Source organism: Coregonus clupeaformis, chromosome 5 (genome assembly GCF_020615455.1).
Source record: "Coregonus clupeaformis isolate EN_2021a chromosome 5, ASM2061545v1, whole genome shotgun sequence".
NCBI lineage: Eukaryota > Metazoa > Chordata > Actinopteri > Salmoniformes > Salmonidae > Coregonus > Coregonus clupeaformis.
The window spans coordinates 307,550-322,663 of record NC_059196.1 but is presented as its reverse complement, the minus strand read 5'-3'; the positions used below and the strand labels follow the sequence as shown (position 1 = coordinate 322,663).

At 40.7% G+C, this 15,114-nt stretch overlaps 1 protein-coding gene across 9 annotated transcripts in view; it reads left to right on the top strand.

Moving 5' to 3' along the window:
• Positions 1-13,683: 13,683 nt before the first annotated feature.
• LOC121557935 (RNA-binding protein Musashi homolog 2-like) overlaps positions 13,684-15,114 on the top strand; it is a 260,272-nt gene continuing 258,841 nt past the window's right edge. For all 9 annotated transcript variants that reach the window (XM_041871414.2, XM_041871432.2, XM_041871424.2 and 6 more), the window contains exons 1-3: positions 13,684-13,871; positions 14,194-14,234; positions 14,502-14,583. In XM_041871414.2, the coding sequence (XP_041727348.2) occupies positions 13,807-13,871; positions 14,194-14,234; positions 14,502-14,583 (188 nt within the window). In that variant the 5' untranslated portion in view covers positions 13,684-13,806. The remainder of the gene's footprint in view (positions 13,872-14,193; positions 14,235-14,501; positions 14,584-15,114) is intronic.

The window sequence follows — 15,114 nt, the reverse complement described above, 5'->3', positions numbered from 1 at the left end:
TTCTTAACTGGAAGAAGTTTGGAACCACTAAGACTCTTCCTAGAGCTGGCTGCCTAGCCAAACTGAGCAATAGGGGGAGAAGGGCCTTGGTCAGGGAGGTGACCAAGAACCCGATGGTCACTGACCGAGCTCCAGAGTTCCTCTGTGGAGATGGTTGTCCTTCTGGAAGGTTCTCCCATCTCTGCAGCACTCCACCAATCAGGCCTTTATGGTAGAGTGGCCAGACGGAAGCCACTCCTCAGTAAAAGGCACATGACAGCCTGCTTGGAGTTTGTCAAAAGGTACCTAAAGGACTCTCAGACCATGAGAAACAAGATTCTCTGGTCTGTTGAAACCAAGATTGAACTTTTTGGCCTTAATGCCAAGCGTCACGTCTAAAGGAAACCTGGCACCATCCCTATGGTGAAGCATGGTGGTGGCAGCATCATGCTGTGGGGATGTGTTTTAGAGGCAGGGACTGGGAGACTAGTCAGGATCGAGGGAAAGATGAACAGAGCAAAGTACAGAGAGATCCTTCATGAAAACCTGCTCCAGAGCACTCAGGACCTCAGACTGGGGAGAAGGTTCACCTTCCAACAGGACAATGAGGAGTGGCTTCGGGACAAGTCTCTGAATGTCCTTGAGTGGCCCAGCCAGAGCATGGACTTGAACCCGATCGAACATCTCTGGAGAGACCTGAAAATAGCTGTGCAGCTCCCCATCCAACCTGACAGAGCTTGAGAGGATCTGCAGAGAAGAATGGGAGAAGCTCCCCAAATACAGGTGTGCCAAGCTTGTAGCGTCATACCCAAGAAGACTGCTGCCAAAGGTGCTTCAACAAAGTCCTGAGTAAAGGGTCTGAATACTTATGTAAATGTCATATTTCCGTTTTTTATTGATAATACATTTGCAAAAATGTCACTGTTTTTGCTTTGTCATTATGGGGTATTGTGTGTAGATTGAGGGGGGAAAAACAATTGAATCTATTTCAGAATAAGGCTGTAATGTAACTATGGAAAAAGTCAAGGGGTCTGAATACTTTCCGAATGCACTGTAGCTTTTCTCAAAGCTTCATACTGTAGCTTTGCTTTGGTCTTGTTGGGTTTTGCATAGGAATTAATTGCTTTGTCATTTATTGAACCAAATAAATGTTTTACATGTTTATCTGATCATGTTTCCTGATGGGTGTCCTGCCCACTGAGGCACAGAGGGCAGCTCCCACCCAACCCCCATCTGGGTGCTCTGCTTTTTGGTGTCGGAGACATTATTACTGTACTTCTAGATGTGGAGCGCTCATCTGTTCTGGCTCGTAGCCTCACAATGCATTTTAAAATATATATTTTTTAATAAAATCGTTGCTTTTGAATTTGTCCTATCATCTGCTAATCATACCCACTTGAATTGGATTGCTCTGGTAAAAAGGCAGCTTCCGTCCCTCTGCTTGGTCTTGTTGTGGCAGAGTTGAAGTTAAGAACAGGATAGAGTATGGATCTTACCTAACGGTTTCCCTTGACTGTATTCCTGCATTACTATTAAAACTGACAGCATTGGCATGTAAACAACATTACAAAGGACTTACCGCCTAAACATATTGATCACATAAGTTAACTGCACTTTCTCAACCTTGCTACTAGTGAAGTATACATTTCACAAGTTTTGTGGGATAGATTGAACCATGTTTCAGGAATGGTTAGTTATGAGGTCGTTTCACATGCTGCTAGTTCAGAAGGCAGCTGTTACAAGGTGTTTAAATGTCAGTTAATAGTCTGTCCAATGTTAGTACTCTATCTCCCCTACCCTATAACTGCTAATGTTTGTGGAACCATAGGAAGTCAGGGATCTAGCTACTAACTTACTACAAATTCAAGGGACTTACATGTCAAGGCTAGCTAAGGTTAGAGTCACAAGCTGGCGTGGGGCAGCAGCCATATTGTTTGAGCTTGTCAGCCCCTCAACTTCATGTTTAAAAGAGCCATTTCAACCAATGTCCTCTCCTCCTTGATTCCAGCTTGGTTATGTCACAATCAGTATAGATTAATTACTCCATTGATCCAAATGACACCCATCTGCCCTGTCTCTCAAACTCCTTTCATGCTTGATCAAACCAGAATTATCTAGACATGTGCAGGTCTGTGTAAATAAGATATTTCACTGTACTTTTGTATAACACTGGAAACAAAGGGAACATGTTTTTTTTGTTTTTGATTCACCCCTTCCAAAAAAGCTCATTGTTCTGTCGGTAGGACTGGTTTGAAGTGTTTGCTTAGCTAGATAATTAATAATTTGATTATTTAAATGAGTGTAAGCAATCCTGCCTAGAGCATTTAACATGTACAGGTCAGTTTTTGCAAGGCTCATCAAAGGTTTGATTCTTGGTTGTACAGATCTATAAAATAAAGTTATTAAATGCTACTGTTCTGTTATGAAATGTTCTGAAAATGTATGATTGTCTTACATTACACCCTCAATGTGGAGGTGAAGATCTACTGTACATGTTCATTATGTCCAAGCAGTGTCAATTCAATACTCTCAAATGCACAGAATCACATACAGCACTTTGACAACTGCTGATGTAAAAATGGCTTTATAAAATATGTTTTATAGAAATTTGATAGCAAAGAGTTCAAGGGCAACTCCACCACTTTTCAACCTAATTTTTATTTTCTCCAGCACAATACCATTGTTTACATATGTGTAAATGGTGCATTTCTACATTTTATAGAAGAAATATGAAGTTCAGAAGTTCTACCCGATGATATCAAAAGTTAAAACATTTGTAAAAAAGTGATTTTCAAACGCCATGAGATTCGTGGTGATGTGGGGAGCAAAAAAAGACCCTCCCTCTGGCTAGAAACTTGTTGCAGGTTTTGAAAATCACCTACCCTGTGATATCAGAGGTATTTTTTTATGACCTTATCTTTTTAACCACAGATCATAGCAATTCACCATTTCACATATGTAGACACTGGTATAGTGCTGGAGCTAATAAATATGAGGTTGAAAAGTGGTGGAATTGACCTTGATAATAATACCATTTATTTTTGAAAGTTTTTTGGTGTTTGCAAAACGCTCTATTTACATGTATTCCTTTTGGAGGTTGCATTGGATAATACTCTTATTGCAGGACAAAGATCATACTGGCTTGGTTTTACTCATACAGTGGCTTGCGAAAGTATTCACCCCCCCTTGGCATTTTTCCTATTTTGTTGCTTTACAAAATGGAATTAAAATTGATTTTGTTGGGGGTTTGTATCATTTCATTTACACAACATAACTACCACTTTGAAGATGCAAAATCTTTTTTATTGTGAAACAAACAAGAAATTAGACAAAAAAACCAGAACTTGAGCGTGCATAACTATTCACCCCCCCAAAGTCAATTCTTTGTAGAGCCACCTTTTGCAGCAATTACAGCTGCAAATCTCTTGGGGTATGTCTCTATAAGCTTGGCACATCTAGCCACTGGGATTTTTGCCCATTCTTCAAGGCAAAACTGCTCCAGCTCCTTCAAGTTGAATGGGTTCCGCTGGTGTACAGCAATCTTTAAGTCATACCACAGATTCTCAATTGGATTGAGGTCTGGGCTTTGACTAGGCCATTCCAAGACATTTAAATGTTTCCCCTTAAACCACTCAAGTGTTGCTTTAGCAGTATGCTTAGGGTCATTGTCCTGCTGGAAGGTGAACCTCTGTCCCAGTCTCAAATCTCTGGAAGACTGAAACAGATTTCCCTCAAGAATTTCCCTGTATTTAGCCCCATCCATCATTCCTTCAATTCTGACCAGTTTCCCAGTCCCTGCTGATGAAAAACATCCCCACAGCATGATGCTGCCACCACCATGCTTCATTGTGGGGATGGTGTTCTCGGGGTGATGAGAGGTGTTGGGTTTGCGCCAGACATAGCGTTTTCCTCGATGGCCAAAAAGCTCAATTTTAGTCTCATCTGACCAGAGTACCTTCTTCCATATATTTAGGGAGTCTCCCACATGCCTTTTGGCGAACACCAAACATGTTTGCTTATTTTTTTCTTTAAGCAATGGCTTTTTTTCTGGCCACTTTTCAGTAAAGCCCAGCTCTGTGGAGTGTACGTCTTAAAGTGGTCCTATGGACAGATACTCCAATCTCCATTGTGGAGCATTGCAGCTCCTTCAGGGTTATCTTTGGTCTCTTTGTTGCCTCTGATTAATGTCCTCCTTGCCTGGTCGGTGGGTTTTGGTGGGCGGCCCGCTCTTGACAGGTTTGTTGTGTGCCATATTCTTTCAATTTTTTAAAAATTGATTTAATGATGCTCCTTGGGATGTTCAAAGTTTCTGATATTTTTTTATAACCCAACCCTGATCTGTACTTCTCCACAACTTTTTCCCTGACCTGTTTGGAGAGCTCCTTGGTCTTCATGATGCCGCTTGCTTGGTGGTGCCCCTTGCTTAGTGGTGTTGCAGACTCTCTGGCCTTTCAGAACAGGTGTATATATACTGAGATCATGTGACAGATCATGTGACACTTAGATTGCACACAGGTGGACTTTATTTAACAAATTATGTGACTTCTGAAGGTAATTGGTTGCACCAGATCTTATTTAGGGGCTTCATAGCAAAGGGGGTGAATACATATGCACGCACCACTTTTCCATTATTTATTTTTTATAATTTTTTGAAACAAGTAATTTTTTTCATTTCACTTCACCAATTAAGACTATTTTGTGTATGTCCATTACATGAAATCCAAATAAAAATCCATTTAAATTACAGGTTGTAATGCAACAAAGTAGGAAAAACGGCAAGGGGGCTGAATACTTTTGCAAGGCACTGTATGTTGACTTTCTGCTCGTGCATTTTGTGTTTTTAGGGGTTTAACAGCAACGCTAGAGGCCATGAGTAACTTGGTCAAAAATAATGGCACCGATTGGTCTATAGGTGCCACTGTTATAAGCAGTCGCACTTAAACCCTCATATCCGCCATCCCGTTTGACCTAGAGACTTGAAAATGTATATGTAGGCGTCTTTCCTTATGCTAAACAAATTTGCCTCAAGGACCCATAAGGTCCATCAGGATAGATTTTCCTCCATCTTGGACATTTTTGAAAACCTTTTGAAAAGCGTATTCTCATGAACCATATGTTCAAATAACACAAAATAACACAGGTATGTAGGCTCATGGTACATCTCTTAACTTAGTTTGAGAAAAGTTAAGGGATTGGTTAAGAGATGGCTGAGGTATTGATGAATCAGGAATTCTGATTTTATGTGTCCGTTTAAATCCTTTGTAAATCCATTTCACAATGGCATATCAACTTGAAACGTTTTAGGTTTATCAAATACATTACCATCATGAACCATGTTAACCATGGCATTGATAGCTAAAAAAAATAAGAAAACTATTAACAATTTACTTTTTTGACTATGTAATGCAAATGCTTAAAATAATCATTAAAAAAACCTTCTCATGGAATAAAAATCTGACTCACTCCAAATGTGGTTTTTGGATCACAATAGTCCCTAAAGAGTTTGAGAAAATAACGTTGATGCATTCATATGCTAATATGCTTTAATGTAGGCCCATGGGGTACATGTCTTAACTTAGTTTGAGAAAAGCAAAGGGATTGGTCAAAAGGTGGCTGAGTTATTGAAAAATAACAAATCTGATTTTACGTGTCCATTTAAACCACGGTAAATCCACTTCACAGTGGCCTATCAATATGAAACTTGTCATCGCTATCATGGATGACCCTAAGATGAACCACGCTGCATTTGGTATTGATATCTCAAAAAACAAGGAAACTATTAACAAGTCATTCTTTCCATATGTAATGCTAATGCGCGAAATCATCTCATGAACCATACGTCAAATAAAATAACATTTTATTTGTCACATGCTTCGTAAACAACCGGTGTAGACTAACAGTGAAATGCTTACGGGCCTGTCCCAACAATGCAGAGAGAAAAAAATAGATACTACAGCCCTGTGGATAGGGGTGTGCTCGGCCCTCCGTTTCCTGTAGTCCACAATCAGCTCCTTTGTCTTGCTGATGTTGAGGGAAAGGTTGTTGTCCTGGCACGACACTGCCATGTCACTGACCTCCACCTTATAGGCTGTCTCATCATTGTCAGTGATCAGGCCTACCACCGTCGTGTCGTCAGCAAACTTAATGATGGTGTTGGAGTCGTGCACGGCCACGCAGTCGTGGGTGAACAGGGAGTACAGGAGGGGGCTAAGCATGCACCCTTGAGGGGCCCCCGTGTTGAGGGTCAGCGTGTCGGATGTGTGGTTGACACCTGGGGGCGGCCCGTCAGGAAGATCCAGTTGCAGAGGGAGGTGTTCAGTCCCAGGGTCCTGAACTTAGTGATGAGGTTGGAGGGCACTATGGTGTTGAACGCTGAGCTATAGTTAGTGAAAAGCATTCTTACGTAGGTGTTCCTCTTGTCAGGATGCGAATTGCAGTGGATCCAGGGTGTCTGGGATTATGGTGTTGATGTGAGCCATGACCAGCCTTTCAAAGCATTTAATGGCTACAGATTTGAGTGCTACAGGGCGATAGTCACTTAGACGGGTTACTTTGGCATTCTTGGGCACGGGGACTATGGTGGTCTGCTCTAAACATGTAGGTATTACAGACTGGGTCAGGGAGAGGTTGAAAATGTCAGTGAAGACGCTTGCTAGCTGGTCAGCGTATGCTCTGAGTACGCGTCCTGGTAATCTGTCTGGCTCCGCGGCCTTGTGAATGCTAACCTGTTTAAACGTCTTACTCACATCGGCCACGAAGAGCGAGATCACACAGTCGTCCAGAACAGCTGGTGCTCTCATGCATGGTTCAGTGTTGCTTGCCTCGAAGCGAGCATAGAAGGTATCTAGCTCATCTGGGATGCTCACGTCACTCCAGATTTTGTATTTATTTGCCTCTCTTTGATTTTGTATTTAGACTCATGATTTTACATAAAGGAAGATAGTTCCTACATGATAGACTGCTTGCATTGTTATCCAACAGATCTTGTGTCCTTTCTGTCATCCTGTGAACCCCGTTCATTGCTGCTCGCAGCTATATTTGTAAGTGATATTTCACATTAATTATATAAATTAATTTTGTAAGTATTAAGGTTTTTAATTTAGGATAAACAGGATATATCTGACATGATTGTCCATGTGTAGGCTATTTTGGACAGAAAAGGTTTTTATTGTTCACAGTAGATCACGTTCCAAAATTAAAGGTTTTGAATGAATTATTGCTAAGAGTTAGTTTTAATGAGCCGATAGACAAACTATGATATTCTATCACTACCTCAGTGTGAGAAATTAACCCACTAATAATAATCAGTAATTCTGAGGTTATTTCCGTATCTATACAGTGTATACTCACATCGATTTAACAATAGCCTTTCACAGGCAATAGATAATGCCTTTTGAAGATGTACCGTGCAGTGCTGTGCTGTGCTGTTTAATGGAGCTGCCAGCCAGGTAGTATCTATCTCACAGAGGTCAGTACACTCTGAACAAGCTCCTTTCTGCCTCTCTCTATGAGGTGCCAATGTGAAACCAAGGGGCCTCTCTCTGTAAAGATTCATGAATTACAAAAAGTGCTCTTCCCTTTGACTCTGGCTGCCAGTGAACTGTTCTCCTTCTATTACAGAGGAGCAGTGAGGTGGTGCACTGCTGCCTGGTTAAGTACAGTACTCCAACCAGGCAGAATAAGTGATTATCTCTGCACAGGCAGTGGGCAAGAAGAGTGGTGCAGAATTAACAAGCAGCTGGGTGACTGACACCTAAAATAATTCAGCTCTGGTTCCAAGCAGAATGAGGAGAGAAGAGGGATTTGGACAGAATGGGTCAGTAGACAACACTAGTTTGTGGTGGTGGCTCTTTCTTGGAATTCTGTAATAATGTTGTTGTCATGGTGTTTTAGTGACTAATTCATTTATTATGGGCCCAATATCTGTCATCCTATCACCATATGTGATATCTGTCTCAGACAAAGGCCTAGAGTAAAACCTGATAGATTAGGGTGTTGAAACACAAATACCTTCTTTATTCAAATACCTTCTTTATTCTGCTTCTGGCATTGCGAGTGCTGTCAATTGATAGCAGCATCTTGATAGCAGGATCTTTCATTGAAAACAGAGGCCTCGGGTGAGACACGTGAAATGGCCACAAGATGGTGTAAGAAGTCAGAAGATCAGCCATAGATAGTGTTCTCCTGAAAGCCCAGATATGGCTATGCAAAGAGCTGTTGTTGTCTAGGAACATGATGAGCCTCCAGATCCATTGAAGTCCCAGTCCCAGACACCCCCCCACCACCCCCACCCCCAGACTGTGCTGCACATGTCCACTAAATTCAGGTATGTTATTGTAATCATATTGTGAAATTCTGTGTCCAATTCATCTGACTGGAATTGAAACCACAGTAGTCCAGGCGTGGGAATGAGTTTGGTCTTTTGGATCCACACAGACAGCACATATACTGTATGGTCGATGTAACCGCATAGATATTCAAAAATAGTTACAGTATTTCAGGGCACACCGGCTGAATGCAATTGAATATTAAAAGCTAATTCATGTTGACCATAAAACAAAAACAAAGTTTTGCGTACTGTACCTCTTAAACCCCTTTGTTATTTAACTTTAATCCCTGAATTAATGCCACCTAGGCATCTTTACCATGGGTTAAGGCCAGGGTGCTTTGTGCCAGGCTACGCAGGGTGGCAGTTCTCATTGAGATGCAGCTACAGTCTGTCCATAAGTGGGACCTGTCACTGTGAAAGGTCTACTGGGACTGACAAGTCACCCATGAAGACAGCTTAACAACAGAGTAGCAAAGCAAAGCCCAGAGGAGATGTCAGTCAACAGGATGGAACAAGTGGCACTTAGCCTACTATAGAATCTAGATGGACAGATACAGGAAAAAAATAATTGATACACAATAACTGAATGAATAAATGTATATTAAGATGATAACAAACATCAGGTAACCCCAAAGAGCATATACTGTATAAAAGTATTTTATGTGTTTTTGTAGTTCAAGTTTGAGTGGGTGCTCAGCACCTGTTTTTGAGACCATTTGATCTACTGATGTGTCTTGGAGAGAGTTAGAAAGTAGTGTGGGTAGACTACCTACTCATGCAGGAGTCTCTCTCTCTACAAACTGGTGAGAGAAGCTGTGTCTTTGATGCTCAGACCCACAGCTTTTTAGAATGAAAGCTCACAGCTTTTGTTTTAAGGCTTCCTTGATGTGCCTGGTATTTTAATTTTTTCAACAGGATGCATTGTTATTTAACTGAATGTGCCGGTGTGTGTGTGACTGTGTGTGCCTGTCATTGCACTAAAGCCTTTGGCAGTAACATGCATCTGACATCGCTGACACATCACACTGTAACCAAAACAAAACATCAAGCGACCAGACACGTAATATGATACTGCTCTGTGCATGGAGGGCTTTTTTCATTAACAGATTCAATGTGTTTTAATTAGTAACAAATAAAAACAGATAGGGGTTTTGTCCACTTGTAGAAATATTTCAACATCTAATAAAGACGCATAAAAACAAAACAGGATGTTTGCCATGCAATCAGCCCACGTGAAATGATCTGTCTGCATTTAAACAGGATGGAAGGAAATTACACTTGGGATCTGTTCACATGGGGAATTCTGTTCTAACATGTCTTGGTGTTAATTGAGCACAAAACCATAAACCACTGCAGCACACTAATCTGGTACACAGATCAGCCATGTCAGTTTGGTCAGCAATATGTTACTATTTAGACAGTAATATGTCAGTTTGGTCAGCAATATGTTACTATTTAGACAGTAATATGTCAGTTTGGTCAGCAATATGTTACTATTTAGACAGTAATATGTCAGTTTGGTCAGCAATATGTTACTATTTAGACAGTAATATGTCAGTTTGGTCAGCAATATGTTACTATTTAGACAGTAATATGTCAGTTTGGTCAGCAATATGTTACTATTTAGACAGTAATATGTCAGTTTGACCAGTAATGTCTGTGGTAAAAATGCCATCTATAAAAGTGTTTATTTCTCTGGTTAGCAGGCTTCTCAATCTCATTTGAATATATGTCTGTCACACTAGCATGACAATCCCAAACCATTGCATTTATCAGGAGTTGACTTCTGAAGGGTATGATATACTATAGATCTGGGGTAGGACAACAGAGTGACAGACAATAGCATGTTATGCTGCTCATTCTCCCACATAGAAGGAACTCCCTTGTCATCTCAAACGTTGTGTTGCTTACCTACTATAATGTTAGGACTAGGCTACATGTTGCTCATTAACTGTAACTACTAAATTACTAATTAGCATGTAATGACCATATGTTGAACCAGTCAAATGTTATTATTTGTCACTTATCAGCAGGTACTATAGAATGTTTATTAGTTACTGTGTGGCAACCACAATGTTATCAGAGTAACTTTTTCTTTCCAGCTTACTGTCTTTACAGAAGTGTGTGGTGCTAATATCGATATGTATACATGGTGATTTTAATGATAGCAGTTGAATATGTAGTCTACAGTTGGTTTGAACAGATTCAGAGGCCACCGCAAAATGTGTAGAGAAATTAAGTGACTCCTCCAAGACACCAGTTGGTTAATGAAGTCACAGTTTGTAATTTCCTATCATCTTTGGTTTTGATAACGCTACAGTCTCCTCTCCTCTCCTCCACTCATCTTCCCAAGAAGAGAAAGTCTTGGGGGATCTTCTTATCTCCATTACTTGGTGTGATCTGGGAGAATTGCCTCTTTACAATACATTCTAATGGCAGCTCCAATTTGTCAGAGATCCCTGGGGCTCCAGGAGGCTCCCACTAATGCCAGTCTGTCAGGCCTGTTGCTTTATTTCATTGTGTTCCACTAGTGTTAAAGCCTAACCACCAGTGAACCTGTCCTCTCTGTATCTGAGGTAATCAATGCACACATCTGTGTACGTAGCTCTTCAGATCCTGTTGACTCACTGATTGAGGAGCTGGCTATTATTTGCTCACCGCAGCTGTGTACAGCTCCAGATCAGGTTCCTAGACGGCAGGTTGTACGTTGTAAGCTTTTAACCAAAGCTAACTACAAATTAATTTAATATTTAATACAATTACACTTGGAGGATAAGCAAAGTGTAGTTTATACCCCAGATGATTGATATCAAGATTAACAATGTGTTTTATGATAAATGGAAGTAATATACGGCATATTGTTGTTGAGGTGACCGTAGACAATAATAAACTGAGCATGTGTGAAAATGAGAAGTCCTTTTAAAGATATCAAATCACAGATTGCTGATGGCTGGAGACATTTCTATACAGTGATAAACATACAGTAGAGCTATACTGTTTGGACTCTCTCTTTTTTAATGACCTGATTAGATTGAACAACAATGTCCCTAATTGGCCAGTCAGAGAGTCCACTCACCTGGTCTCCCCGGCAGCCAAGTCTGAATCAGTCCATGATTACAGGGGGAAAATGGAAACAGTACTGTGGAGTCTGGACCCTGAGGCCTGAACGCCTGGGCTCTGTCTCCATTGTGTTGTATCCTCATGTCCTCTGGCCCTGTCCTCTTCCCACCTCTGTCCCTCATTTGGTTCTGGAAGTATTCTTAGGATGATGATTATGTTGCATAAACATCCACTGGAGGTGAGGAGAGAACATGATTTGAGGAGAGGAAAATGTTTTTTTTACCCACATGTAGCCATATAATTGTGTTGAAGGTTTATCAAATAGGTATTTGGTATTTGGGCAGCACTTTATTTTATGATGCTTGTTTAATACTTGGATGATGCCCTAGCACCCTAATAATAACTTATGATAGTCATTAAGTATTGTGCTTGTTACTGTTAATTATACAATTAGAAAGTATTTTTCTAGTTATAATTACAGCAATCTAAGCTTAATTTAAAATGTTATTATAAACGTAATGAACGTTAATGGGTTTTTTTGTGCGAAATTTGAAGATCATTTTTACAATGAGCACTGTCTGCTCCATTATGATTATGAAGCCATGAACCTAGAATTTAGCATGTAGCTTTAGTACTGAAACCAACATTGTCTGTTTGTGAGCAGCCTCAGATGCAGATGCAAACATGAGACTCCAACAGGTGCAACTGACTAAGCAGTCATTTGATTGTAAAGATGAAATGTCAACAACAACAAAAATGTCCAGGCTCGTCAGTAAATATAGAGTTTTTCTGTCTTGCCAACTGGAATCTATCCATCAACAATTAATTCACCCCTTAATGTCAATCATCTGCAATGAATACAAAATAACAGTACATTGTCATCTAAATGATTGAGTGAGGTGAACTATGATTTTGGTAGCAGCATAGGCATTTTGTTGTGCTCTCACATTGAATTTCCGAGTGAAAATAAACCAACTGCTAGGGGAGGAAGAAGGCCCAGCGGTGCCTCTCTCTGTGTAGTTAACCAACAGTAAGACAGCTCCTAAATGCTAGCTAGCCAGTGAGGTGAAACCGCAAGCCTCCACATGCCAATCAATCAGTCAGATTTAAGTCGGCTTTGCCAAGTCTTTGGCTTGATGTGTGCAGCCTTTACTTTATGTGGTTTGAAAGCTCTACTTTAAGGGGGGAAACACAAATAAAGAAGTGGGGAAAAGAAAGAGTGATGACCTGTCAATGGACCCTGGGACTTTCTCTTTAGACTCTCTTCTTCCACCCCCTCCCTCTCTGTCTTTCTCGCTCTCTGCCTCCTTTCTTTCTTTCTTTCTTTCCCCCCCCCCTTTCTCTTATCCTCTATCTCGCTCAGAGAGGGTTTGAGGAAATGCACAGCAATCACTGTAGCATGAGCACCCAGCCTTAATTGAGCTCTCACTTTCACAATCCTGGTTTCAGTGGTTCCATGGTTATACATTCTCAATCTTTGTTTTGGACATGCAGTTTTTTTTTCTGTAATAGGCCAATGTCACAATATAATATTCAATTTTTTTACTTGTTGAGATGTTAGCTAACATGACCTAGATTGATAGGTAGAGTGCATAACCAGCCTGATTTATATTTATTACATTTATATTTACATTTTACATTTTAGTCATTTAGCAGACGCTCTTATCCAGAGCAACTTACAGTTAGTGAGTGCATACATTTTCATATTATATAAAGTTTGCTTAGATATTTATTACATAAAACACTTGTGGAAATCTATCACATATCGCCTCTGTCAACATAAAGCCGCAGGCTACTAGTGAACTTGTGTGGTTGCATGGCAGCTGGTAAATAAAGTAGGATTGGTCAAGCTGCCCATCCAGCTGCAGAGAACTGATTTGGTGTTTTATGTCAAATTCACAGATGTTACAGATTACTCAGTGGCCATCTGAAATATATTCCAGTATCATGACAATCTAGGAAATAGCCATTACGAGGCAAGGACACGTACAGTCTGTGTAACTGGATAGAAAATGTTGTTAGGATGCGCGCACACACACACACACACACACACACACACACACACACACACAAACACACGCACTAATACAGGAATTGCTACATTAACACAATTGTTAAATATTAAAATATTACAATAATGTTACATTGTATTGGTATATCGATGATGTAGTTGTTCCCTTTCCCCACACACACATACACACAACAAATCTTCACAATGGTTAGCTACATCTGTATATGGGCGGGGAATGCTTAATGACGTCAATTGAATTGGTTAGGTGACGAGCCCTTACCCCGCCCCATGTGGGTCAAGGGAGGGGGCCACAGGCTTAGCTGATCCCACGTGTGACGCTTGCATTGCCAGCTCAGTAATATTTTCTTTAGCGGGCTTCGGTGTAGCGTTGTGTCTTCGTTAGTTACTGGCTATAGTTGGGTTAGCTATGGAGGGAGACGGGAGCCAAGCCACATCTGGAGGAAGCCCTAATGATTCGCAACACGACCCGGGGTAAGACTGCGAACAGCACTGACACTTTTATCGTTATAGCTACATTGTATCGATAGTGCGAGGCTTATCAAAGCACTGACATTGATGTTGCTTTCCAGGTGCAGTCAACTACACCTTTGTTTGATTATATTAGCGAACGGGCCTGTCCCCTTTTTCTAAAGCTCTTGATAACTACAGCTCTCTTGCTGCTGCTCTGCCTTCGTTTTGCTCTCTTTTTGTCGCTATAGCAAGTAGTTAGCTAGAGCTAGCTAAGTAGTTAGCTACACGTCAAAATGGCCGATCTGACATCTGTACTCACTTCTGCTATGTTTCCCCCTTACAGTAAAATGTTTATCGGTGGCCTCAGCTGGCAAACTTCACCAGGTAAGAAAATAATTTGCGGACTACAGTGTGGCATTGTCGGGTTGTGTTCTGTGGTAGCTGAGGCTGTGGGTGCTGGTTGTAACGTCTGATGTGTGTGTGTGTGTGTGTGTGTGTGCGGTTATTTTTTATTTCCAATCATTTGAAGTCCTCTATTCGACCCCTATGTGCATAACTAGAGAGTCATTTTAAAGCTCATACATAGACTATTCTATATTTGACAGAGGAGTGAAAACGAGCAGTAACCTCCAGTTTGTTTTTCTTTTGCAGACAGCCTTAGAGACTATTTTACTAAATTCGGGGAAATCAGAGAATGTATGGTGATGAGAGATCCAACAACAAAACGCTCCAGGTAATTAACTAGTACATTTTCCCACTGTGTTTGTATGTCTTAATTGTCAACGTACGTGGTTTTGCAGTGTCCTTATAAGAACGCAAAATCAGTTAGCAAGCAACCAGTCATTTATTTTTTGTCGCACGTTGAGCTTTTACAAGCGATTGAATCAGCGTATTGCAAAGGCAACGCAATTTGACATTGACCGGCCACTTCAGATAGAATACTGGAGGATCTTAGAATATTCCTGAAAATATGGGAAATAATTAGACAAGGCATTTTACATTTAATAAATAATTGAATCTGATATGAAAGGTAAACTATTTTGATATCAAGTAGCCTACCGATATAGCCAACGTGGGTAAATATTTGTTATAATGTAGCATTTGGCTGCATTATATATTTGATAGGCTACAATGTAGCCTGTCATTTGGCTTTATTATTTGTTTCAATGTAACGGCTGTAGTTATACTTTACTGACTGAAAGGCTGTTTGACCACTCTCCTGCCCCCACTGACCACTCTCCTGCCCCCACTGACCACTCTCCTG